Raw genomic sequence first — 27853 nt, 5'->3', positions numbered from 1 at the left:
GGCGCGTCTCGGGCCTCAGAGAAGCGCGGAGGGGCTCACAGATAGGCGCGCTCGGACCGCGCCAGCACCTCCTGCCTCCGCCCGCCCTCGCGAGCCCCGCGCGCGAAGCCCAGACCCGCGTGCGGAGCCGGCGCTCCCAGGCCGCACTGCGCATGCCCGGCGGTGTGGGCCGGAGGAGGCGGTGGTCCAGGCTGCGCGCCGCGCGCGGGGCGGTAATTACCGATTGTCCTCCTCCTCCCGAGACGCGAGGGCGCGGCGGCGCGGCCGGGCTGAGGGGCGGCCGGGCGGACGAGACGGCCGCTTCCCCGGGCCGTGTAGCGCCGTCTCGGCGAGATCAGCACGAGCGCCTCCCGAACCCTGGGGACCGTCCGCGGGGCGCCGAGTCTGCGCGCGGGACTGGGCCGTGGGACGGCGAGGCCGCGGGGAGGTGAGTCCCACGGGCCCGGCGATGGGGCGCGGGAAGCAGGGGCCCCAGCCGAGACGGCGGTCCTGCGGGCCGGCCGGGCTGGCCGCAGAGCGGGGATGCCGAGGAAGCCCGCCGCCACCGCCCCCTCGCCCTGGAGAGCCGGGCTTCCCGGAGTGGGGCGCCCAGAAGGGCTTCGGGGGTCCGGCGGGGGACTTGGAGGAGACATCTGGACTTTTTGATGCAGCATCCGAACGAGGTGCTGCTGACGTGTTTTCAGAAGCCCTTGGCAGCCAAACGCAGTGTCCTCTTCTCCGTTGCTGCCACTCCCTTTGCTCCAAGGCCTTTCCTCAGGCTGGCTTTTTTTGCTTCCAGCACAGGCCAAGGAGATCGGCTGACGCTTCCCCCGGGCCTGCCCTCGCCACCCTGCCCCTCGCGTGTTTCCAGGAAAGAGTCTTCATGCTTCCCCTCAGCCTCTAAGAGGGAGTTGCCCACACACCTCAGGCCCCGAAAGTTCTATGAGGAGTCCAGCCCTGCCGCTGGGGGCCTCCACCGTGGAGAGCCAGCCTTGTGCAATGCCTGAGTTTAACCGGTACTTCCACAGACGCTCGTGTGTTCTCATTCCCCTTGCAGAATAGGTATCTCGGGTTCTCCAGGGTGCGGCGGTGAATGCTAGAGCCTCCCGCTCCAAAGAACTACTGAAAGTGATAGCACCGGGTTGCCCCAGTGCGCTTCCTCGGTCCTGATCCCTACGATTTTTGCAGAGACATGAGTTTGGTCCATCACCCTCCACCACTGGTGCAGGACTTCTGCTGGTCCCGAGTTAGCCATGCATTCTCTTACCTGACTGTACCTTCCTCTGCTTAATTGAATTCTGCTTTCCAGGCCCCAACTCCTGCGCTGACTCTCTGGGGCTTGGGCCTTAGGTTGCAAACACTCATGTGGATGGCTGGCGCCGTGGCTCAACAGGCTAATCCTCCGCCTTGCGGCACCGGCACACCAGGTTCTATCCTGGTTACCCCTCTTCCAGGCCAGCTCTCTACTATGGCCCGGGAGTGCAGTGGAGGATGGCCCAAGTGCTTGGGCCCTGCACCCGCATGGGAGACCAGGAGAAGCACCTGGTTCCTGGCTTCAGATCAGCGCAGCAGCCATTGGAGGGTGAACCAATGGCAAAAGGGAAGACCTTTCTCTCTGTCTCTCTCTCTCTCACTATCCACTCTGCCTGTCAAAAAAAAAAAAAAAAAAAAAAAAAAAACCTCTTGTGGAAATGATGTCTGTGATGAAAGTTTCACTGGCTTGTAGTGACATAAAAATGACATCGTTTCTCATGAGGTTTAATTTATTTGAACTGTTACCCGGTACTTCAAAAGAATAAGGTAAGTCTGTATTGGCATGAAAACATGTAGAATTCATTGTTCAGTGGGGAGAAAGTTTCCATTTGCTGATAATAAAGAACACATCTATTTGAGTATGCATAGACAATATCCTGAGGGATTCAGAGCCTTTGAGGAGTCGATTGGTGGGAAAGGAACCTTAAATGCATTTGTGAATAATGAGAGTGTATTTGTTTAAGAAAAAACTTTAAATGTGAATTCTGAGGTGATCACTTCCACTTTTTTTGCTGTTAAAAGATTTCTTTTACGAGTTGATGGTGATGGTGGAGGTAGTTGGGATTTGTTTTGCTTTGATTCATTATTTGCAGCACATTTCACAGTTTGTTGCCTGGATGGCTGTGGCCACGTGGCTCACTTCCCTTCTCTAAATTAGTGTTGGCTTTACTGTACTTGTCACAGTCCGAGCACTCAGCTGTTCTACCACTGCTTCCTGTGTTTCAGCGATGCAAGGCTTCTGGTTCTCTATCTGCACTCCAAACAATGCTCTGTAGATTGCAACTGTTTATAGACATCAATTTTCAGCATGAGGTTTCTTAATTCATGTTGTTTTTAGGAGGGAAGTCAAGGCATTTCCCCCCTCTTTTCTAGGAAGGTCCAATGGCGAGGAATTTATCTGTTATCTTGATCCTGACCTTCGCCTTTTCATTCACAAATCCCCTTCATGAACTGGAATCGGCTGCTTTCCCTCAGACCACTGAGAAAAGTAATGGCAATTGGGAATCTGGCATTAATATTGACTTGGCAGTTACCGCACGACGACATCATCTACAACAACTTTTCTATCGCTATGGAGAAAATAATTCCTTGTCTGTTGAAGGGTTCAAAAAACTGCTTCAGAATATAGGCATAGATAAGGTTAAAAGAATCCATATTCATCATGACCATGAGCATCACTCTGACCACAGTCGTCACCCTCACCGGAACCGGGCTGCTTCCAATAAAAACAATCGCAAAGCTCTTTGCCCAGACCGTGACTCTGAGAGTTCAGGTAAAGACTCTAGAAACAGCCAGGGAAAAGGATCTCACCGCCAGGAACGGACTAATGGTCGGAGGAATGTCAAGGAGGGTGTAAGTGAAGTGACCTCCACTGTGTACAATGCCGTCTCTGAAGGAACTCACTTTCTGGAGACAATAGAGACTCCAAAATCTGGAAAACCCTTCCCCAAAGATGGAAGCAGGTCCACTCCACCCAGTGTCACACAAAAGAGCCGGGTGGGCCGGTTGGCTGGTAGGAAAACCAATGAATCTGCAAGTGAGCCCAGAAAAGGCTTTATGTATTCCAGAAACACAAATGAAAATACTCAGGAGGTGAGAGAAATGCTGTTTGTTGTTACTGCACCTGCTTGTCAGTTCTGTCATTGCAACTCTAGTTCTGGTTATGAGGAGTTTAAAGTGAGGATAAAACTGATGCTATTGAAAAGCAAATTTTGCTAGCTTCTCAGCTAGGCACTTGGCTCCAAGTGTGCCTGCTATGTCATAAGCATTCCTTATACAGGTCTTGGGAGATAGTTCTTTGGAGAGAATAGTGCCTGCTAAACTTTTTGTAACATAGATGTAAAATATTTGCAGAAAGATATCAAGGGTTTTGTTTTGTTTTTTGGAGAAAACTATTAAAGGTGAATATTAATAAAAGGTAGAAAATGGAGGATTGGAAAAGCAGAAGTTAGAATCCATGTTCTAGGGCAAGGTGTGGTCAAAGACACTGAAGAATGCTGAGAGGAGCAGAGGTCTCCTTAGCAAAGGATCACAGAGGCTTTGTAGAGATTGATATTGGAGCAGCTACCAAGAACATCACACTGGACAAGTGAGAAGTCCGGCACGTGAGGTTTTGTGTTCATTCGCTTTTTCTAGACTACCATACTGTCCAAAATTCACCTTGACTGAGAGATGTCAAGAACAAGGAATTAGATGGTATACCTTAATCAGTACTAAAGTACTTCATTCAAATAAGAACATGACTGTTCTAATTCTACTAATGGTAAATGGTCAGCCCTAGCAACACCAGTGATGAAGTTTGTTCTAATGCTGGCTGAGAACTTATGGGAGTATAAAGTAGAAGGTGGGAAACAGGTACTATGGCAGGTTTTTTGTTTTGTTTTTTTGACGTGCTGAGGACTTTAAGTTGCATAAAGGAGCTTCTCTTCAAACTAAACTTGTCATGCAATTAAATTGTTGAAAACATCTGCCTGCCAGTACAGGTTTATTTTATTAGCAGCCTTGCCCTCCACAAGAGCAGTCCATATAATTTAATATTCTCTCATTGTAGAGCATTTTTCTCCAGGTATGTAAACAGAACTGAGCTAGGTTTTTGCAAGTAGGTCATTGCTGAAAGAACATGTCTTGGGCTTGTCTAGGCCAAGTAGGATAGCGTTAATCCTAAAACAACATATTTCTCAATCTCTAATGAATCCCATTTTGAAATTAAAGCTCATTTCCTTAACCGGTTTATACAGTGTGTTAACTGGCTTGTGAATCTCTCTTCATCCCCAGACTTGTTCCACATGAGGCTTTCCCCCGTAGGTGAGTAGTGATGTAAGTGCTTCTCCCCAGGAAGTAGGCAGAAGAAGGTGCGATGCCATCATTGTGACATAGTATTTCCAAGTAGCTTGTAGCAAGTTCCAAAGTACTCAAAAGTTGCTTTTACTTTGCATTAGCTTAAATAAATAGCTTTAGTGAGGAAAGGGTGTTGTCATCCACCTACTTTTTGGGATTCTGTGTTGGGAATACCTGTTATTTGATTTTCACTGCTTTGTTTCCTTCAGTGTTTCAATGCATCAAAGCTGCTTACGTCACATGGCATGGGTATACAGGTTCCACTGAACGCTACAGAGTTCAACTTTCTCTGCCCAGCCATCATCAATCAAATTGATGCTAGATCTTGTCTGATTCATACAACGAGTGAAAAGAAGGCTGAAATCCCTCCAAAGACCTATTCTTTACAGATAGGTAGAATCATTTTTTTTAAAATATTAAAATAACTTCCAGTAATATTTATGTTGTATTTGTCCTTATATTTGCATCAACCTATTTATTTTTTAGCATAGTTTCAAAATATCATCTCAGTTATTTTCTGCCATAAATGTGAAGGACGAAAGTAAGCATGTGTAGCCCACATTTAAAATAAAAGAACAGAAAATAAAACTCAGATTATGACTTGTCAGCCATCTTACAAGAGGTTTCAGAATTACCTGAAATTGCTGTGGGTTAATCCACTGCTTGAGACACCTGCATCCCATATCAGAGTGCCAATTCCTGTCCTGGCTGCTCCACTGCTCATCTAGCTTCCTACTAATGTGCCCGAGAAGACAGCCCCAGGTACTTGGGTCCTGCCACCAACATAGGAGACCTGGATGGCATTCCAGGCTCATGGCTTCTGCTGGGGCTAGCTCCAGCTGTTTCCGGCATTTGGGAAGTGAACCAGCAGGTGGAAGATCTCTTTGTCACTCTGCCTTTCAAGTAAATAAGTCTTTTTTAAAAATCACCTGAAATTTGGCTTTTTATATTGTTACACTGTTTTGCTTACAAGCCTAATTCTGGTATGTTCTTACTGGTAAGTGACAGAATAAGCCTTGCCATTGTGTAGGGTCACATTGCCCAAGTGATGCAATAAGGAAGAAATAATTGTTTACTGAGTAGATTACTGAGTCCCTAGTTTCCTTCTCTCCCCCACCATCTCTCTCTTTCTCTCTCTTTTCTTTAACTTTGTCCTCTCTTTCATAATTTAGCTGGTAAGAGAGTCTGAAAGTTCAGTTTCCAAATGGCTAGAGTTGATCCTTGGCAGCTTCCCAACACACACACACACCCACTGCGCCCCCATCTGAAAAACTTTCCAGTAGCTAACCTTACATAGGGGATTCTGCAGTGCCAGCCAGATTGTTAATTTGAGCCTGCAGCAGGTTTTTTGATTATTGTGCTATTGCCACAGTCCTATTTGTGTTGAACATGTTTCTTTAGCTTCTCTTCAAAAGTCTTACAACATTTATCGATTGTGTGATTTTCCTTTCTGCTTTGTTTAACAGCCTGGGTTGGTGGCTTCATAGCCATTTCCATCATCAGTTTCCTGTCTTTACTGGGAGTTATTTTAGTGCCTCTCATGAACCGGGTGTTTTTCAAATTTCTTCTAAGTTTCCTTGTGGCATTGGCTGTTGGGACATTGAGTGGTGATGCTTTTTTACACCTTCTTCCTCATGTAAGTACAGTCAACTTTCTGTTATTTTATTATTTGATAGAAATGTGGGATTTTTTTTAATACTAGATTAGTTTCAATATGTTAGAGATTTTACAATAGAATTCTTTCTATCAGTATGTTAGAAATTTGGTTTAGGAAAGTTGATTTTAAAATGCATTTGGCACCAGCACCGCAGCTCACTAGGCTAATCCTCTGCCTATGGTGCTGGCACCCCAGGTTCTAGTCCCGGTTGCTCCTCCTCCAGTCCAGCTCTCTGCTGTGGCCCAGGAAGGCAGTGGAGGATGGCCCAAGTGCTTGGGCCCTGTACCCGCATGGGAGACCAGGAGGAAGCACCAGGCTCCTGGTTTCGGATTGGCACAGCGCGCTGACCATAGCGGCCATTTGGGGGGGTGAACCAACGGAAAGGGAAGACCTTTCTCTCTGTCTCTCTCTCTCTGTCCAACTCTGCCTGTCAAAAAAAAAATACATTTGGTAACTGAAAGCTACATTTTAGTGCTGGATCTTAATATATGTGCATGTGTTTTGCTTATAGCTTTAAGGGTACTTACTATACAGACTAATTTCACTTTTTGGAACCCACTTAGTAAAAGGAGACAAATTCTGCTCAGTACTGTGGCATACTGCAGCAGGTTGAACCTTCTGCTTACCTGTTAGTGTAATTGCCTTAAGAATAAAATTATGTGACTTATCATATACTCAAGGTTTTCCAGAGTTGAATTTAAGTGTGTGTGTAGATTTACACTTCATGACACAAGAGAATCTTAAACAACTTAGGTAAAGTGAATTTACTTTCCCATGAAATATTTGGGATTGGTGCTCAGGCAGGAAATATTTGGTCTCATATTTTAAATTTCCCTTAGGGGCTGGCACTGTGGCATAGCGGGTTATGCTGCCACCTGCAGCGCTGGCATCCTGTATGGGGCCAGTTTGAATGCCTGCTGCTCCACTTCCAATCCAGCTCCCTGCTAATGTGCCTGGGAAAGCAGCAAAGGTTAACCCAAGTGCTTGGGTCCCTGAACCCATGAGGGAGACCTGAATGAAGCTCCTGGCTCCTGGCTTCAGTCTGGCCCAGCCCTGGCCATTGTGGCCATATGGGGAGTGCACCAACCAATGGAAGGCTTCTCTATCTCTGCCTCTGCCTCTCCCTCTCTATAACTCTGCCTTTCAAATAAATAGATAAATCTTAAAAAAAAAAAAAAAAAAAGTTCCCTTGGAGGTTTTTAGAAGAGCCCTACAAATCTCTTGTTCCATTCAGTAGTGAAAGAAAAGTATGTTTCTGTGACTAGCTCCCCAGCCACCAGGTGGCAGATGTCCAGGAATACCTGGTACGCAGAGTTGCACGTGCATGGGGTTTACCCTGTGATCCCCAGTTCTCCCCTCTGTTAGTGTGCTCCACAACTGATGTAGTTACTATTGTACTGTGCTGCAGGGCACTTAGGCAGTGCACCCGGGTCATGGGTACCTACCAGGGCCTGAAACTACATGCAGAAAAGGCTAGTATGATGACTCTGGTTTGGGCTTTTTAGTTGGGAGTATAAGCAGTAGATATTACGGGCCTGTGAGGTCTAGCAGTTCCCTGTTATTTATGGCTATTGTAACTTGTCAAACACCAGAAACACTCACTGCAGATGCATACATATTAAGCAAGTCGTTGGGGAACGTGCCTGTCTTTTTTTTTTTTTTTTTTTTTTTTTGACAGGCAGAGTGGACAGTGAGAGAGAGAGACAGAGAGAAAGGTCTTCCTTTTGCCGTTGGTTCACCCTCCAATGGCCGCCGCGGTAGCGCGCTGCGGCCGGCGCACCGCGCTGATCCAAAGCCAGGAGCCAGGTGCTTCTCCTGGTCTCCCATGGGGTGCAGGGCCCAAGCACTTGGGCCATCCTCCACTGCACTCCCTGGCCACAGCAGAGAGCTGGCCTGGAAGAGGGGCAACCGGGACAGGATCGGTGCCCCGACCGGGACTAGAACCTGGTGTGCCAGCGCCGCAAGGCGGAGGATTAGCCTAGTGAGCCGCGGTGCCGGCTTTTTTTTTTTTTTTTTTTTTTTTTTTTTGAAGATTTATTTATTTATTTGAAAGGCAGAGGTAGAGAGAGAGAGAGAATCTTCCGTCCTCTGGTTCACGCCCCAGATGGCCACAGCTGCCAAAGCTGTGCCAATCCAAACCCAGGAGCCAGGAGCTTCTTCCAGGTCCTTGGCCCATCTTCTGCTGCTTTCCCAGGCCATAACAAAGGGCTGGATCAGAAGTAGAACAACTAGGACTTGAACCATTGCCCACATGGGATGCGGGCACTGTAAGCAGCAGCTTTACCCAATATGGCCCTAACATGCTTGTCTTTACACTATATAGACCTACTCTGTGAAGTGCTGTAGTGTATTATGTCCATTAAGCCCTGGGTAGCTAGCTGCCTTTTACTCATTTTTAATATCCTAAGCCTCTCAACTCTTGAGTATACCTTAATTTAATTAAAGGATCATTAATTCTCTGATTCTGGATGATTTCAAATTTGACTTTACTGTCTTGGCCAATTTTTCTGATATGTGTGAAACTAAGGAATTTGTAAGTTACATGTCTTTTTGTTTTTAGTCTCATGCAAGTCACCACCATAGTCATAGCCATGAAGAACCTGCGATGGAAATGAAAAGAGGGCCGCTTTTCAGTCATCTGTCTTCTCAGCACATAGAGGAAAGTTCCTATTTTGATTCCACGTGGAAGGGTCTGACAGCTCTCGGAGGCTTGTATTTCATGTTTCTTGTTGAACATGTACTCACATTGATCAAGCAATTTAAAGATAAGAAGAAAAAGGTAAGAAAAAGCATACTGAGTACTTACACTGTCTATCAGACATGTATTTAAAGTAGTACTTTAACCAGATTGTTGAGTAGCTTGTGCATTTTTAAGAGGGTGTTCAGTACACTTGAGGGGCCTTTTGGTCCCAGAGTTATGGGGACCAAATTCATGTAGAGCAGTCCTATATCCTGATAACCCTGGAGGCTTCCATCCTCAGTATTCCCTTGAAACTCACAAGCAGGTAAGAGACAAGGATAAACATCTGTATAGATGACCCAACCAGTACAGGCAGGAGCATCCTGGATACACCATCAGTATTGATTGGTGGTTGTGATTAATTTGTATTTTCACTCAGCAGCTGAATGTTCTGTTTTGTTTCAAAGGGTATGTGGCTTTCATAGCCTTGCCTTTTTTGCACACTGGACTGGAAAATTGTACGAAGCCAAACAGTAGGTAGGCTATATGGTAAAAATTCCTTTGCATTGCCTGTGGTTATCTACCTTTTCCAGTCTGATGTGATCAGGCAAGGCAGTCAAAAGACTGTTGGAAGGAGACTTCTTTAAAAATGACACTTTAGTTTAATTTAAAATATCTGTACACTCATACTCTAGTAATTTGCTGTTGAACAGGATTTTCTTTGAGTTGGAATTGTGTTTTATCCTTTTCCTCTTTTTTTCTTTTTATAGCCATGCTACATTTTATCTACGATTTCCAGTTTGGCTTCTCTAAAATTGAACAAGAAATTACACACTTGTAAAGTCATTCTGTGTAGAAACTAGATTTTTAAAAATTTTAAAGATTTTAGGCCGGTGCTGCGGCTCAATAGGCTAATCCTCCACCTTGCGGCGCCGGCACACCGGGTTCTAATCCCAGTCAGGGCACCGGATTCTGTCCCGGTTGCCCCTCTTCCAGGCCAGGCAGTGGAGGATGGCCCAAGTGCTTGGGCCCTGCACCCCATGGGAGACCAGGAGAAGCACCTGGCTCCTGGCTTTGCATCAGCGTGGTGCGCCGGCCGCAGCGCGCCAGCCGCGGCAGCCATTGGAGGGTGAGCCAACGGCAAAGGAAGACCTTTCTCTCTGTCTCTCTCACTATCCACTCTGCCTGTCAAAAAAAAAAAATTTTTTTTTTTTTTTTAAGATTTTATACTATGGTTGCCTTACATACTTTGATACCCCCCCCCCCTTTTTTTTTTAAACAACTCACCTCGGAATCTTTTAAAAGCATTCAACTTACATGTTCATAGAAGTAACTTCTCACCATGGTTTCATAGTTTAAGCAACATGTAATTAAATTGTGCAATCATAATAACAAGTATAGCTGGCATGAAGAAGTTTGAAACGTAATGCAGTTGATTCTTGCTGGTCGTAGAGCTCACCGTGGGAAGCAGGAGTGTGTGTGTGAACAGGGGAGTGACTTGCACAAGCACCCTATGATTCTATATTCACTATAATCCCTAACTGCAAAGCTTGAATGCTCTGTTTAGTAGACCGAAATTTAGACGGAAGAAGTAATATAAAAATAGCTTATTCATTCTCAGTCTTGGAAGTCATTTTTCATGCTGCAGTTGTGGCAGTTGCACCCTTGGGCTGGTTTGAGAATATATCCTATTTCTTTGTGTTCTCCGGGATTGTTCTGACCTTTGAAAAACAATGATGGGTTTTTAGAGGACTTGGGGATTGATTTTTTTTTTTTTTTTTTTTTTTTTTTTTTGCTGTATTTCTGGTTCAAATGCCTTGATTTATTTAAAATTTCTAAATTCAATGTAGTTTTCAAATTTTACCTAAAGATAGCTTTTCTTCCATCTAGGATTCTAAAGAATAGGTTATCCATTACATAATATAAAACTTTTTTTCCCCAGCTCTAGCTTATAACTAATTAATGAGTTGTGAAGTCAACTTGTGTCATGAACAGAATTTTTTAAAATAACTGTAAATTGGCCGGCGCCGTGGCTCAACAGGCTAATCCTCCGCCTTGCGGCGCCGGCACACCGGGTTCTAGTCCCGGTCGGGGCACCGATCCTGTCCCGGTTGCCCCTCTTCCAGGCCAGCTCTCTGCTGTGGCCAGGGAGTGCAGTGGAGGATGGCCCAAGTGTTTGGGCCCTGCACCCCATGGGAGACCAGGAGAAGCACCTGGCTCCTGCCATCGGAACAGCGCGGTGCGCCGGCCGCAGCGCGCTACCGCGGCGGCCATTGGAGGGTGAACCAACGGCAAAAGGAAGACCTTTCTCTCTGTCTCTCTCTCACTGTCCACTCTGCCTGTCCAAAAAAAAAAAAAAAAAAAAAACTGTAAATTGCATATCTTAACTTTGTACAAATTGCATATATTACTTTGAGTTGTAATTGGAGTGTTGTACCTGAGCAAGTACAAACAAAGGAGTAGCACACACTGATAAAATTTGATGGTTCTTTATTGCCAGCGGTGGAGAGCGGACTCATGCCCTAAAGAACTTTTTTTTTTTTTTTAATTTATTTATTTGAAAGTCAGAGTTACTTAGGAGAGGCAGAGAGAGAGAGAGGTCTTCCATCCTCTGATTCACTCCCCAATTGACTGCAGTGGCCAGAGCTGCACAAATCCGAAGCCAGGAGCTGCTTCCAGGTCTCCCATGTGGGTGCAGGGGGCCAAGGACTTGGGCCATCTTCTACTGCTTTTCCAGGCCATAGCAGAGAGCTGGATCCGAAGTGGAGCAGCTGAGTCTTGAACCAGCGCCCATATGGGATGCCAGCGCTTCAGGCCAGAGCGCTAACCCATTGTGCCACAGCGCCGGCCCCCCCTAAAGAACTCTTGACCCTGAAGCCCAAAGCAACAGGGTTTTTAAAGGCAAAAACCATAAAATTGGGAGGGGAACACATGGTTACCAGAGTCAAGCTAACTTAAAACCTATGCGAAACTAATAGCAATTATAATCTTGACAATGCCAGTTACGATCTTAACAATTTCAATTATAATCTTGACATTAATCCAGATATTGGTTTAAATCATATGTAGGACATTGACAAATTACCTTATTATCATTAACCCAGGGGCAGCCTATCCACTTCCAAGCTTGAGCAATCATGCAAGGGGTTTCTATGCTTTGCCAAGTGTGAGGTAGTAAACTGCTATTGTCCGAGAGTTTTAGATCATAGTTTCAGACCAGAGTCTCATGGTGGGGGGAGTGCCTTCCCAGAATGGAGTCTCAGGTGCTCTCAGACCTGTCTCACAGTGTGGGGGTGCTTTCTCAAGATGGAGTCTCAGGTGCTCCAAAATGGAGTTTCTACTGTCAAGGTGTTACTTCAGGAGAAGTTTGATAATCTCTGTTCCAAAATAGTATCTGATAGATTGTAAGCTTTTTTTTTTTTTTTTTTGACAGGCAGAGTGGACAGTAGAGGGAGACAGAGAGAAAGGTCTTCCTTTTGCTATTGGTTCACCCTCCAATGGCCGCCGCGGTAGGTGCGCTGTGGCCAGCACACCGCGTTGTTCCGATGGCAGGAGCCAGGTGCTTCTCCTGGTCTCCCATAGGGTGCAGGGCCCAAGCACTTGGGCCATCCTCCACTGCACTTCTTGGCCACAGCAGAGAGCTGGCCTGGAAGAGGGGCAACCGGGACAGGATCGGTGCCCCGACCAGGACTAGAACCCGGTGTGCCAGCGCCGCAAGGCGGAGGATTAGCCTACTGAGCTGTGGCGCCGGCTGTAAGCTTTTTTTTTTAAAGATTTTATTTATTTATTTGAGATGTAGAGTTACAGTGAGAGAGAGAGAGAGAGAGAGAGGTCTTCCACCACTGGTTCACTCCCCAAATGGCCACAATAGCCAGAGCTATGCCAATGCAAAGTCAGGAGCTAGGAGCTTCCTCCACGTCTCCCACACAAGTATAGGGACCCAAGTACTTGGGCCATCTTCTACTGCTTTCCCAGACCATAGCAGAGAGCAACCAGGACTAGAATTGGCACCTGTATGGGATGCTAGCACCTTCCTAGGCAGAGGATTAACCTACTGCGCCACTGCACCGGCCCTTAATAGTTTTTAGTTTCATTTGGTTCTCTCAAGACAAAATTCATTATATGGTGTGAGTGATGGGAGCTCTTCAGGCCCACAACAGCACATTTTACTTGGGATTTTCTCTGAGGTACCTCTGGGAGATGTTGTGTATCATTAGTTTTAGGTCATTTGCCTTTTATGTCCATCTGAAATCTCCACATTCAAATTAGTGTTACATCCCATAGCGGATATCTACAGTTGGACCCTTAGAATCATTCTGGAATCATTGCCTAATGAGAAATAAACCACCAACAAAAATAACTTAAGATTCCTTCAGTTCACCCCAAAATTACATATAATTATTTGTCATGTAAAATAAAGCTTCAAAAATATATACCCTGAATTCATTTTCATAAATATTTAAGTACTTTTGGCTGGCGCCACGGCTCACTAGGCTAATCCTCTGCCTGCGGCACCAGCACACCGGGTTCTAGTGCCGGTTGGGGAGCCGGTTCTGTCTCAGTTGCTCCTATTCCAGTCCAGCTCTCTGCTGTGGCCCAGGAATGCAGTGGAGGATGGCCCAGGTCCTTGGGCCCTGCACCCGCATGGGAGACCAGGAGGAAGCACCTGGCTCCTGGGTTCAGATCGGCACAGCGCGCCGGCTGTAGCGGCCATTTGGGGGGTGAACCAAAGGAAAAAGGAAGACCTCTCTCTCTCTCTCTCTCTCTCAACTGTCTAACTCTGCCTGTCAAAATAAGTAAATAAATAAAAAATATTTAAGTACTTTCTCTGAGGCATCATGCTAGGATAAGTATGAGGATTTGTCTGTGTTTGCTATTCAATAGTCTTATCACCTAAGAATAAATAGATACTTCATACTTTTGTTAGAATAAAATCTCAGGTCCTGTCATTATCAAGTAAGTCATAGTCAAAGTTACTACAAATAAGAAATCTATTATTTGTCTGTTAATTTCCATCATTTTAAATACACTGTGTAAGCAGATTACACACAGGCACCATTGTTCCGTGACCTTATGCGACATAAATGTTGCTTGGACTCAGATAAGGATAATGTCTCAAGCACAGTATTCAGGATGCTTTGAAAAACCTTATGATAAACTCAAAGCTAACTAATTGAGCCTTGTTTAAAAAGAAAAAGCACGTTAATGGTGTGTTTTATTTTGAGAAAGACAAAAAAAAAAATAGAAAGCTCCTATTCACTAGTTCCCCAAAAGCCTTTAATGGCCAGAAATGAGTCGGACTGGAGCTAAGAATGCAAATCAGGTCTCCCAAGTTACTTGAGCCCAATTCCTGAGTTACAGGAACCCAATTACTTGAGCCATCTCTTCTGTCTCCAGGGTGTGTGTTAGCAGGGAGCTGGAACCAGGAATCAAGCCCAGGCACCCCACTAAACACTCACGTTAAACATTCACTCACTTTCACGTTAAACACTCACTCACTTTTAGGTGTTTTGTTTTGTTTTGTTTTGACAGGCAGAGTGGACAGTGAGAGAGACAGAGAGAAAGGTCTTCCTTTGGTTCACCCCCCAATGGCCGCTGCGGCCAGCGCACTGTGCTGATCAGAAGCCAGGAGCCAGGTGCTTCTCCTGGTCTCCCATGCGGGTGCAGGGCCCAAGCACTTGGGCCATCCTCCAGTGCACTCCCAGGCCACAGCAGAGAGCTGGCCTGGAAGAGGAGCAACCGGGACAGAATCCGGTTGCCCCGACCGGGACTAGGACCCGATGTGCCGGCCCCGCAGGCAAAGGATTAGCCTATTGAGCCGCAGTGCCAGCCACTCACTTTTTGTTTTAAAAACTTAAGACAGTAAGTGTAGTTGTAGGTTATAAAAAGTGTGAGAAGTATGGGGTTTCAGTTATCTAAAAGAGGCATAAAGGAAACCGAGAAGTTGATGAGCAGATGACAGAGTGCCCGAAGGAAATGTCTAGCTGGTTCTAAATGGATGACCTAAGGTAGAACTTCCCAGTTTTCATGTGCATATGAGTCATCTAGGATCTAATTAAAATCCACATTAAGTCTGGGGTGTGACCTACCAGTGTGCGTTTTTCACAAGCTCCCCAAGGGATGCTCTGCTGGCATCTAAGACCACACTTAGAGTGGACTGATAGCCAATGGTGCGTTGAGAAAGAGTAGGGTGTGATTTTTTTTTGTTGTTGGGATGTGGGGAGGGGTATGAATAATGAATATCACTGTATTTATTTTCCTGCATGTAATTTTTCTATTGCTTCAATATTCTCTGCAACCCTGTCCTCCCCAACCCCCCAAAGTTGAGAACTGGATCATTTTGTCCTTCTTCCCTTTTATCCCCTCCCAGTTCAGTATGTTTGCATCTCAGTGGCCAGTACCGTCTTTGGATCTGCAGTTAGTCTCAACACATTCAAGTCTTTGCACAGTCTTCTTCCAGGTGTTCACTTTCTTCCAGAAAATTGGCTAGGCCTGCCTGCCGCAACCTCTCTGCTTCTGATCTAAGCACCGCTCTGCCTGGTCATACAGGGAATCCTGGCCCTTATACTAGGTCATGCTGTGAGGCTAATGCGTGATACACTTCTTAGAGAAAGTGCTTTGGGTTTTAGGTACCCATCTTTTCAGTAGAGCCATTTATACAATGAAAATGGGAAACAGTGTCTGCGCGTCTCACCTTACACAGCATGTCCCTGTTGGTACTAATTTGTGATTTGTGTACATCTTACATTACTGCGACATTTGTTACTTTTGTTTTCCACAATTATTATACCCAAGACCCACGACTAGATGCTGTGCAAATAAGTGCAGGCCCTTCCCTTGGATGGCTTTCATTCCTATAGAGTTCTGCTGTTCTGCGTCTTTTTGTGTATATCTTACTTACCTGTTTATTTAAAGCTGTACAATAAGCAAATCAAATATTGTAAAATATTGCTTTCTCTTGCTATTTTAGAATCAAAAAAAACCTGAAAGTGATGATGATGTGGAGATTAAGAAGCAGTTGTCCAAGTATGAATCTCAACTTTCAACTAATGAAGAGAAAGTAGACACAGATGATCGTAAGTCCTTATGAGTGTTATCTGGGGACTGGAGGGAGGTCATTGCTGGTGACCTGCAGGCAACTTGGGCTATCTAGAAGAGATGACACCGTGTCTGTTTGGTGTGTCTTTTTTTTTACTACCTTATGCTCTACATGTATTTACATTTCTTTTTCTTATCTCTGAGGAAAATTTCAAACTCACAGAAAAATTGTTAAGAATTCTACAAAGAATTTCCATCTCCTCTTTACTCAGATTCTTCAGTTACTTTACCTTATTTATTTATTTATTTTAAAGATTAAATTGAAAGAGTTACACAGGGCCGGCGCCACGGTTCAATAGGCTAATCCTCTGCCTTGTGGCGCCAGCACCCTGGGTTCTAGTCCCGATCAGGGCGCCGGATTCTGTCCCGGTCGCCCCCCTTCCAGGCCAGCTCTCTGCTGTGGCCAGGGAGTGCAGTGGAGGATGGTCCAAGTGCTCGGGCCCTGCACCCACATGGGATACCAGGATAAGTACCTGGCTCCTGCCTTCGGAACAGTGCCGTGCGCCAGCCGCGGCCATTGGGGGGTGAACCAACGGCAAAAGGAAGACCTTTCTCCTTTCTCTCTGTTTCTCTCTCTCCCTGTTCACTCTGCCTGTAAAAAAAAAAAAAAAAAAAAAAGTTACACAAAGAGAGGAGAGGCAGAGAGAGAGAGAGATCTTCCATCTGCTGGTTCACTCCCCACTTGGCTGCAAAGCCGGAGCAGCGCTGACCCAAAGCCAGGAACCAGGAGCTTCTTCTGGGTCTCCCACGTGGGTACAGGGGCCCAAGCACTTGGGCCATCTCCTGCTGCTTTCCCAGGCCATAGCAGAGAGCTGGATCAGAAATAGAGCATGTGGGACTTGAACCTGCGTCCATATGGGATGCTGGCACTGCAGGCGGCAGCTTTACCCCTTACACCACAGCGCCAGCGCCTACCACATTTATTTATTTCTCTCTCTCCACATATGCATACATTTTTTTCCCCTGGATCATTTTAGGGTAAGTAGTAGGCATGAGTGATGCTTCTTTACCCAAAATACTTCAGTGTATGTTTCCTGAGAAAAGGGCATTCTCATATACCCTTTTAAGTTTTAACTTATTTTCATTTTATTTGAAAGGCAAAGAGAGAGAGATCTTTCATGTTGTGGTTCACTCTCTAAATACTTGCAACAGCCAGGGCTGGGCCAGGCCAAGTGCTTGATCCATAATACATCATCCGCTGCCTCCTCGGGTGCACATTAGCAGGAAGCTGGATTGGAAGTGGATGGTCTAGGACTTGAACCAGGTTTTCCAATATGGGATGCAGGCCTTCAAGCCATGAATTAGCTATTACGTCAAATGTCTGCCCCAATTTTGTCCTTTTTTTCCAATTGTCTTAATTCTTTTTTGCTGTGGTGTCCTCCCCCAACACACACACCAAAAAAATTGACAAAGTACAATCCAGAATCAAATGTTATATTTGGTTACCTCTTATTTGGTATTTTTCTAGTTTGTCTTGATCAGACTCATTGGTTAGGGGACAAATAGCTCCAAGTGGCATTGTGTCCTTTTCAGTGACTCAGTGTAATGCTGTTGTCACTTACTAGTGGTGTTAATTTTGATCATTTGCCCAGTTACAAGTCAATTTTTTCCCTGAAACTTGACTGTTAGCTTGGTGTTTGTCATTGGACAGACTGAGCTAAGATTCAAACTCTCCGAGATGCTGTGGGACTGTGCACTCTTCACCTCTTGTTTACTCTGCTGCAGCCTCATCGGCTGCCTTTTCACCTTTAAGAACAGGAGCTTTATCTCGGTGCCTTGCCCTCGTTTGTCCATTCTGATTGGAATACTCTCCTCCCAGACCTTCACATAGACTCCTCTTCCTTTTCAAGTGTTTCCTTGCTAAGTGACTGTCTCTCCATAAAACGTAAGCTTCTTGAAGGCAGGCATTTTATTGTGCTTTACCTATCCCAGTGCCTGCTAGGGTCACAGCACAGCATAGGTGCTCAATAGTTTGTAACTGAGGGGTGGGAAAAGTCATTGCTATTTCCAGTCTGTAAGTTTCCCTGTCCACCTTATTTCTTCTGTCATACTATTTTTCTCCTAAGAGCAAGTAGAGCACTTTTACTCCTGCTCCTGCTTCCCTCTTCAGTTTTTTGAATGGACTCATGAAATGTGTAGTCTTGGGAGGAAATAGCAGCTCCAGAACTGAACCACAGGATCAGAGATGCTCCCAAGAAAAGTAAATGGAACCAAGGGAACACAACTTTACTGTGGTATTTTAATATTCCTTGCACAAATAAATAATAAATGCTTCTCCTTAATGATAGCATAATTCATATTTTTGTTTTTCATTGAATTTTGCCTTCCAAAAAAGAATTTATGGGGCCGGTATTGTGGTATAGCAGGTAAAGCTTCTGTGACACCACCAGCATCCCATATGGTGCTGGTTCAAGACCCAGCTGCTCCACTTCCAATCCAGCTTTCTGCTAATGTGCCTGAGAAATCAGCAAAAGATGGCCCAAGTGCTTGTACCCCTTACCCATGTGGGAGACCAGGAAGAAGTTCCTGGCTCGTGGCTCCAGCCTGGCCCAGCCCTGACCATTGTGCCATTTGGGGAGTACACCAGCAGATGGAAGATCTTTCTCTCTGCCTCTGCCTCTCCCTCTCTCTAATTCTGCCTTTCAAAATAAATAAATCTTTAAATCTTTTTTTTTTTTTTTGGAGGGGGGCATTTGTAGTATAGTGGATAAAACTGCTACCTGTGACATTGACATCCTATATAGGCGCTGGTTTGTGTACCAGCTGCTCTACTTCTGATCTAGCTCTCTGCTAATAGGCTGGGAAAGCAACGAAAGGTGGCCCCTGGCTCCTGGCTTCAGCCCTGCTTAGCCCTGGATTTTGCAGCCATTTGGGGAGTGAACCAACCGATGGAGGATCTCTCTCTCTCTCTGTAACTCTGCCTTTTTTTTTTTTTTAAAGATTTATTTTATTTGAAAGACAGAGTTACAGAGAGAGGTAGAGAGAGAGAGAGAGAGAGAGAGAGGCCTTCCTTTCACTGGTTCACTCCCCAAATGGCTGCAATGGCTGTCAGGAGCCAGGAGCTTCCTCTGGGTCTCCCATGTGGGTGCAGGGGCCCAAGCACTTGGGCCATCTTCTACTGCCTTTCCAGGCCATAGCAGAGAGCTGGACCGGAAGAGGAGCAGCTGGGACTAGAACTGGTGCCCATATGGGATGCCAGCACTTCAGGCCAGGGCTTTAACCCACTGTGCCACAGCACCAACCTCTATGCCTTTCAAATAGATAAATAAATCTATTTTAAAATTTTTTTTAAAGAATGTAAAGAGAAAAAATGAAGGAAGAAACTTGAGAGTAGTTTTTTAGATTAACATTTAAAATCTATCCCTCATATGTGAGAACATTCGATTTCTAAAATACGTTAATACCTTTTTTTTTTTTTTTTTTTTGACAGAGTTAGAGAGAGACAGAGAGAAAGGTCTTCCTTCCATTGGTTCACCCCCTAAATGGCTGCTACAGCCGGTGCGCTGCGCCGATCTAAAGCCAGGAGCCAGGTGCTTCCTCCTGGTCTCCCATGCGGGTGCAGGGCCCAAGCGCTTGGGCCATCCTCCACTGCCTGCCTGGGCCACAGCAGAGAGCTAGACTGGAAGAGGAGCAACAAGGACAGAATCCAGCACCCCGACCAGGACTAGAACCCGGGGTGCCGGCCCGTTAATACCTTTTGATGTTTTCCAGCAGTTATACTCTAGAAAGTTATAAGTACGCAATGGTGGTTACCAAAGGCTGGTGTGGGAAGGGGGCAGCAAGAGATGGGGAGAGGTTGATTGATGGGTACTAAGTTATAGCTAGGTAGGAATAAGTTCTGGGGCTCTGTTGCACAGCAAAGTGACTATAGATGACATACTGTATTTTTCTCTACAAGAAGAAAAACAGCTAGAAGATTACATATTTTCACCATAAAGAAATGTTAAGTGTTTGAGGAGACAGATATGTTTACCCTGACAGGACATTATTGAAATATTGCATGGTATCCCATAAATATGTTCAACTTTCAGATGTATGAAATTGAATAACACTCTAATTTTAGTTCTGCAGGTGTGAGAGTTACCAGGGTTTGAGATCTGTTGTTGACTTGGTCAGTGGGAATGTTTGGATTGTGTCTAGGTATATTACCAGAGCCTTCGACTTTGTCCCAGTGTCCTCTGTGTTTATTCCTAGGACCTGAAGGTTATCTCCGAGCAGACTCACAGGAGCCCTCCCACTTTGATGCTCAGCAGCCAGCCATCTTGGAAGAAGAGGAGGTCATGATAGCTCATGCACATCCACAGGAGGTCTACAATGAATATGTGCCCAGAGGGTGCAAGAACAAATGCCACTCACATTTCCACGATACACTCGGCCAGTCTGATGATCTCATTCACCACCATCACGACTACCATCATATTCTCCATCACCACCACCACCAGAACCACCACCCTCACAGTCACAGTCAGCGCTACTCTCGGGAGGAGCTGAAAGATGCCGGCATTGCCACGTTGGCCTGGATGGTGATAATGGGGGATGGTCTACACAACTTCAGCGACGGCCTCGCAATTGGTATATATCCATACAATTGTCACTTATTGATTGACTCTGAAAATGTCTCATAAAATACCTAAACAAATCTAAGAAACAGTAGCTTAGATTAGATAAGAATACTAGTGACTTCCAAGATTATCAGTTCTTTTTTGGCTACTTTAACACTGAAGTATTCAATAAATATTAGATACAATTAAACACTTTGGAACTGTGCATTGCCCATTATCTAAATTGTAACTATCAAAAGTTCTTAATTTGTAAGATCTTAAGATCAGCATTTAACTTGTATGGAGCATGTGTAAAAATTTTTCCCCCCATACATTGAGGTTCCCTTACCAGTAACATAAATAGCACTAAGATACAATTATCTTTTCCATGATCTTTTTGTTACCCTAAAGAAATCTTCATATATCTGATAAGTCCAGTTACTAACTTATCTCAAAATAATTACAGAATTTTTGTTATTAAATTGTTATACCACAATTGCAAGATAGTAGAATGCCTATAAATTTTAGTGACTTAGGCTAACAGGATCCATGGAAATAGTTTAAATGAGGCAGCCAAGGCCTGGAAAAGTGAAGCCACTTACCCAAGGAGGCCACTTGCTGTTTATAGCCGGGCTGAGACAAGCTCAGGCCGTGGCTCCCTGGCCGCCTGGAGTGTTCCTCCTACTTGGCCTTGTCTGCGGCAGAGGCAGACCAAGGAATGTCCGTGTGCGCAGTCGTGGTTTATAGGTTGTGTCATGCATTAGCTTTTTAAAATAGAAGGAGCTATTTGCCATGTGCTGTCTTTGTGAAAGGATGAAGTACACAAGCCTAATTGCAGTGAATTCCTCTGAGGCAAGTGAAACGTGCTCAGGACAGCAGAGTTTATTTCCAAGTTTGTATAAGATCAACCACTCATTGTGGACATAGCTGAGCCTTCTCCTCTGTCATACTTGCTTGTGCTCTTTGGGGAAATTTAAGATTTTGTTAGAGAAGATACAGAGTTGGATGGGGAAAGTTCAGTTTTTTTACAGCCAAAATATGCTTTGCTTCTGTTAACTCATTTTGTATGCTAATACATTTAAAAACATACAGAACAATATGGTCAGATTTTTTGAACTATTTTTCACACAGGTGCTGCTTTTACTGAAGGTTTGTCAAGTGGTTTAAGTACTTCTGTTGCTGTGTTTTGCCACGAGCTGCCTCATGAATTAGGTAAGGGAACCATTTAACTGTATTTTCCAGGTGAGTGAACTGTAGCCGTGTCCCTGAACTTGCTAATGAGTATTCCAGCAAGCTTCTGCATAGCCTCCCCGCCTTCTCAGAAGTCTCCCGACCTGCTTGGCATTGTTTCTCACCAGAATTCCTTTTTAATGATAACAAATTTGACTAATTTTTATTTGTTTGAAAGAGGGAGACAGAGATCTCCCTTCTGCTGTTCCTCTCCCCAGATGCCCGCGTCAGCTGGGGCTCACTCTGGCCAAAACCTGAAGTGGGGAACTGAGTCCAGATCCCCTCTATGGGTGACCAGAGATCCAGCTACTTGAGCCGTCATTTGCTGCCTCCCAGGGTAAATGAATGGGAAGGTAGAAGTTGGGAGTGGATCTAGGACTCAGACCCAGGCACTCTAATATGGGCTACAGATGTTGTAAGTGGCATCTTAACTGCTAGGCCAAATGCCTACCTCTCCAGCCAGAATCTGACCCCGCAAGTACACAGTTGCCTCTATGGTATTGCCAAAGTGCCTGGGCTCCTTCTGTCTTCTTCCCTTCCAAGCAGCTTCCTATACCAGCACACAGATGCCATCACTGATCATGTCCACTGTGAATAGACTTTAGAATACAAAAGAATCATATTCCATTGAAATTGGAGCTGAAGAACAGGGAAGTTTGATGAGTTACATATTAATATTCTTCTCTGGGCTGGCGCCGTGGCTTAACAGGCTAATCCTCCGCCTTGCGGCACCGGCACACCGGGTTCTAGTCCCGGTCGGGGTGCCAGATTCTGGCCTGGTTGCCCCTCTTCCAGGCCAGCTCTCTGCTATGGCCCAGGAGTGCAGTGGAGGATGGCCAAGTCCTTGGGCTCTGCACCCTATGGGAGACCAGGAGAAGCACCTGGCTCCTGGCTTCGGATCAGCGCGGTGTGCCGGCCGCAGCGGCCATTGGAGGGTGAACCAACGTCAAAAAGGAAGACTTTCCTCTCTGTCTCTCTCTCTCTCACTATCCACTCTGCCTGTCAAAAAAAGAAAAAAAAAAAGAAAAAAAAATATTCTTCTCTGGTTGTTCTGGATCCAAGTTCATGTCGTTATTTTCCTTCTTAGAGGAAGGTTTATTCACACATATACCCCTGACATCATTTTCCCTTGTTCCTTGCTGGTGTTCACTCACCCAAAAAGCCTCTCGCTGGCAGATGTTGTGATGCAGTGGGCTGAGCCCACTGGTTCAAGTCTCAGCTACTCAGTGCTTCCAATCCAGCTTCCTACCGATGTGCCTGGGAGGCTACGGATGATGGTTCACGTATTTGGGTCTCTGACAGACCTCTGGAGACCTGAATGGAGTTCCTGGCTCCTGGCTTCAGCCTGGCCTAGCCCTGGCTGTGGTGGGCATTTGGGAAGCAAACCACAGGATGGAAGATAATTTTCTCACTTCATCAATCAGTCTCTCTCTGATGGAACAAGGACATAAGCCTCAACCATTCTTGCTTATTGCCCAAAAGATAAACATTGGAATTGATTCCTTGCCCTTGAATCTCAATTGGGTCTCACACCCTATTGCCTTCATACCCACCCTGCATTCTTTTCCAGGTTCCCAAGGCCCTCCACCCAGTTCCAGGAATTCCCCTCTGCCTGTTGCCCTCTTACCCCCACCCCCAGCCCTAGCCCTCCTTAAAAAGGCTAGCCCCTGGGGGTCGGGGCCTTCTGCCATGTGCTCCATCAATGTGCATGCTGGTCACCGACCTCTACGAATTTATTTTCTCTGAATAAATTCAGTCTGGCTGTAAATTCGTACACTGCCTCCTCTCTATTCTGCGCCTCTTTTCCTAACATTTTGGTGCCCCTTGTGAGGAGGCACCAATCTGCAACTCTTCCTAATACTCTCTCTCTCTCTCCTTCTTTCTTCCCTCCTTCTCTCTTTGTTTCTTTGCCTTCCAAATAAATCTTAAAAAAAAAAAAAAAGCCTGCCATCTGGCTGCTCAGTGATTAAAATCCTCAGCATCTCACCTGTGTTCCTCATTCCAGATCCTTCATCTCCCCCATTTTCATCTTCATGTATCTTTTTCTTTTATAAGCAACAACACACTCATTAGTTCTTTTTTTTTTTTTTTTTAAGATTTATTTATTTATTTGAAAGGCAGAGTTATAGAGACGCAGAGGCAGAGAGAGAGAGATCTTCCATCTGCTGGTTCACTTCCCAGATGGCTGCAACAGCCAGAACTGTGCCAATCTGAAACCAGGAGCGAGGAGCCTCTTCTGGGTCTCCGACTTGCGTGCAGGGACCCAAGGACTTGAGACTTCTACTGTTTTCCCAGGCCATAGCAGAGAGTTGGATCAGAAGTGGAGTAGCTAGGACTCGAACCAGCACCCATATGAGATGCTAGCACTGCAAGTAGCAGCTTCACCTACTACACCACAGTGCCAGCCCCTCATTGGTTGTTTTTTTTTTTTGTTTGTTTTTAAGATTTATTAATTTATTTGAAAGTCAGAGTTACATAGAGAGAGAAGGAAAGGCAGAGAGAGAGGTCTTCCATCTACTGGTTCACTCCCCAATTGGTCCCAATGACCAGAGCTGTGCTGATCCAAAGCCAAGAGCCAGGAGCTTCTTCCAGGTCTCCCACACAGGTGCAGGGCCCCAAGGACTTGTGCCATCTTCCACTGCCTTCCCAGGCTATAGCAGAAAGCTGGATCGGAAGTGGAGCAGCTGGGACTCAAACCGGTGTCCATATGGGATGCCAGCACCGCAGGTGGCAGCTTTACCCACTACGTCACAGCGCCGGCCCCCCTCATTAGTTCTTAATTAAGGATTGCCTTTATTATTTGCTGATCATTTCTTGTGTGTTTTCCATTCTTCCCTCTCTGTTGCCAGTTATAAGCTCCTTGAAGACAGTGCCAGAGCACAATTGTAGATTTGTACTATTTATCATTCGTTGACAAAATGTAAGCTTTAAAAAACTTGATAAAAGATACTTTAGGGACCAGCACTGTGGCGAGCGGATAAAGTTACCACTTGCAGTGCCAGCATCCCATATAGGCGCTGATTCCAGTCCCAACTACTCCACTTCCGATCCAGCTCTCTGCAATGGCCTGGGAAAGCAGTGGAAGATGGCCCAAGTGCTTGGGCCCTTGGGCCCCTTTTCCTATGTGGGAGACCTGGAAGAAGCTCCTGGCTTCAGATCGACCAAGCTCCAGTTGTTGCAGCCATTTGGGGAGTGAACCAGTGGATGGAAGACCTCTCTCTCTCTCTTTGTGTGTGTGTGTGTGTGTGTCTCTCTCTCTGCCTCTCTATAACTCTGCCTTTCAAGTAAATAAATAAATCTTACCAAAAAAAGATATCTTGCTGGCACTGTGGCTTAGCAGGCTAATCCTCCACCTTGTGGCGCCGGCACACCAGGTTCTAGTCCCGGTTGGGGCGCCGGATTCTATCCCGATTGCCCCTCTTCCAGGCCAGCTCTCTGCTATGGCCCGGGAATGCAGTGGAAGATGGCCCAAGTGCTTGGGCCCTGCACCCACATGGGAGACCAGGAGAAGCACCTGGCTCCTGGCTTCGGATCAGCGCGGTGCGCCGGCCACAGCGGCCATTGGAGGGTGAACCAACAGCAAAAAGGAAGACCTTTCTCTCTCTCTCTCTCTCACTATCCACTCTGCCTGTTTAAAAAAAAAAAAAGATATCTTAGTTTATAAAGATGATAAGGCGATTCACACTGCCTTAGTCCTGGGTGATTATTAGTTTTGTTTTATATTGTTTTTTCTTGAAATTAGAGGATTTTCTTAAATCTGGGACACCTTTGGGTCTTTATCTTAAAAACATGTCATAATTTCTTTATGCTCATTTTCTGTTTCTTGTTAAAGGTGACTTTGCTGTTTTACTAAAGGCCGGTATGACTGTTAAGCAAGCTGTGCTTTACAACGCGCTCTCAGCCATGTTGGCGTATCTGGGAATGGCAACTGGAATTTTCATTGGTCATTATGCTGAAAATGTTTCTATGTGGATATTTGCACTTACTGCTGGCTTGTTCATGTATGTTGCTCTGGTAGATATGGTAAGTTTTTAAGAAGTCAAATTATATTATTGACTAACAATAAAATGGAGAAAATATTCAATAAAAATTTCATTGTAAAAGAATGTTTTAGGTTCTATGAAGCATGATGAAATTATTCAAAAAGATCCACCTTCTACTGAGAGCAGACTCTCAGTAATCGGGCATTGAGTTGTCTAGAGATCTTTGGCACACTTTGCACAAGCCACATGTTGTTGGCATGCTGTGTGTACCTCAGAATGCTTAACGTTTTCTTACTAATCAACAAAAGAGTCAAATCCTTTCTTCATCAAGGTCCACATGATAATCCCAGCCAATATTATTGCTAAAATTATATTTTACATAATATTTTTATATTTAAAAATATATTTAATATATTTATATATATTTTATGCAGTATTTTGAGCTAAAGCTGTGCCATGTGTTAAATTCAGTTCAGATAGCCGGCGCCATGGCTTAACAGGCTAATCCTCCGCCTTGTGGCGCCGGCACACCGGGTTCTAGTCCCGGTCGGGGCACCGATCCTGTCCCGGTTGCCCCTCTTCCACGCCAGCTCTCTGCTGTGGCCAGGGAGTGCAGTGGAGGATGGCCCAAGTTCTTGGGCCCTGCACCCCATGGGAGACCAGGAGAAGTACCTGGCTCCTGGCTTTGGATCAGCGCGGTGCGCCGGCCGCAGCGCGCTACCGCGGCGGCCATTGGAGGGTGAACCAACGGCAAAAAGGAGACCTTTCTCTCTGTTTCCCTCTACTGTCCACTCTGCCTGTAAAAAAAAAAAAAAAAAGTTCAGTTCAGATAATAGAAGGCAGTACCTGAAACAGAAAATCAACAGAAATAAACATACCTTTCTATTTTACAGTATAGCAAACTGGACCAGTAAAAATTTTTGCTTGGTGTGCTGTGTGACATTAGACATTATCAGCTAGAGTCAGTCTGATGTAATTGTGTTCTCAGGAATTGACCCAGAGTGTATACCCAGTAACAAATACAGCTAGTCTAGTACACTGTCAGGCAGGTCTGAAAACTTAAATGTTAATCTTTCGTTTTTTCTTAAGGTACCTGAGATGCTACACAATGATGCTAGTGACCACGGATGTAGCCGATGGGGATATTTCTTTCTACAGAATGCTGGGATACTTTTAGGCTTCGGAATTATGTTACTTATTTCCATATTTGAACATAAAATTGTGTTTCGTATTAATTTCTAAAGGGCCTAAGTGCTAAAGTAGCTTTAAAACATTGTGGTCTGTAGTTTGACTAGGTCACAGAGAAATGAATTTGTGTGCTGTGATACACAGCATTTAAAGTCAGTGGGTTTTGTGATTTTTTGTATTGAATATTGCTGTTTGTTATGCTTATAAGGTCAGGTATGTTGCTAACATAAAGGTACGTTTTAATATTTAAGTTATTCTGTTTTGGAAATATAAGCTATATGTGCAATCCACCAATATTACCAGTTTATTTTATAAACAAGAGATTTGGCATGACTTGTGTATATTTCAGGAAAAATGTCTAATACTTTTTCTAGAACTAATTCCCATCTTGGATTTTGGGCCTCTGAAGAAATGCTAGTGTTGGGGACTAAGAATGTACATGAACAGCAAGATACCAGTAAAGCTCATACTGAATTTAAGGTACCAGAAAAGGAAGAAAGAAGAATCTGGGAATTTAGGAGGTGTAAATTTCTTTAAAAAAATCACAGAATTGGCTACAGTGTAAAGAGCATATTTTAGATTAAGTAAAAAAAAAAAAAGACAGATAAAAGATAAACATTGTGTAAGAGTATTAATATTCCTGTAAAACACAGTGAGCACTTACCACATTTTGTTGTACATTTGATTTTGTGTTAAGTGTAGAAAACTTAGTTTTTATCTAGAAAAATCTAAATATATTTAAATAATTCAAACAGTTTACCAGTTGAACAAGAAATTGGAATTTTAAAATATTTGTGTGGAGATACACCAGATGAGTATAAGAGTAAGTCTTGGTATTACCAGATTTAGTGATCACCAAGTTGAATATTGCCAAATGGTATATAATTGGGTATACTGTCTATCAGGTTTACAAAATGTCAGAGTATTAAAACTTGGATCTATGTTAGGAGTAAAACCATTCTGAGTAAAATTTGAATTCTTAGATTTAAAAAGTGCTTTGGTATCTTTCAGTGTTGTCTTTGTGAGCAGTTTTCATTTGTCATTTTATATATAGTACTGTAGAAATACTAGGGCTGTCTGTGGCTTTCTCTAGATGTTACTTTTCTACGAAATAAATTCCTTATGT

At 44.8% G+C, this 27853-nt stretch overlaps 1 protein-coding gene across 1 annotated transcript; it reads left to right on the top strand.

Annotated features, from left to right (window-relative positions):
- Positions 1-149: 149 nt before the first annotated feature.
- On the top strand, positions 150-27853 carry SLC39A6 (solute carrier family 39 member 6). The gene is made up of 10 exons (XM_062201565.1): positions 150-427; positions 2386-3105; positions 4560-4743; positions 5817-5986; positions 8568-8786; positions 15658-15763; positions 19980-20357; positions 21458-21538; positions 25389-25579; positions 26629-27853. The coding sequence occupies exons 2-10, from the start codon at positions 2395-2397 to the stop codon at positions 26779-26781; spliced, it is 2193 nt and encodes a 730-aa protein (XP_062057549.1). The 5' UTR covers positions 150-427; positions 2386-2394; the 3' UTR covers positions 26782-27853.

This window comes from Lepus europaeus, chromosome 9 (assembly GCF_033115175.1).
Source record: "Lepus europaeus isolate LE1 chromosome 9, mLepTim1.pri, whole genome shotgun sequence".
In the NCBI taxonomy this organism is placed as follows: Eukaryota; Metazoa; Chordata; class Mammalia; order Lagomorpha; family Leporidae; genus Lepus; species Lepus europaeus.
This window is presented reverse-complemented; position numbering and strand designations above follow the sequence as displayed.

Coding starts and splice junctions, on each gene's coding strand:
- SLC39A6 (XM_062201565.1), top strand. CDS start 2,395: ATGGCGAGGAATTTATCTGTTATCTTGATCCTGACCTTCGCCTTTTCA. Junction 15,764..19,979: donor GAAAGTAGACACAGATGATC/GTAAGTCCTTAT, acceptor GTTTATTCCTAG/GACCTGAAGGTTATCTCCGA. Junction 25,580..26,628: donor ATGTTGCTCTGGTAGATATG/GTAAGTTTTTAA, acceptor TTTTTTCTTAAG/GTACCTGAGATGCTACACAA.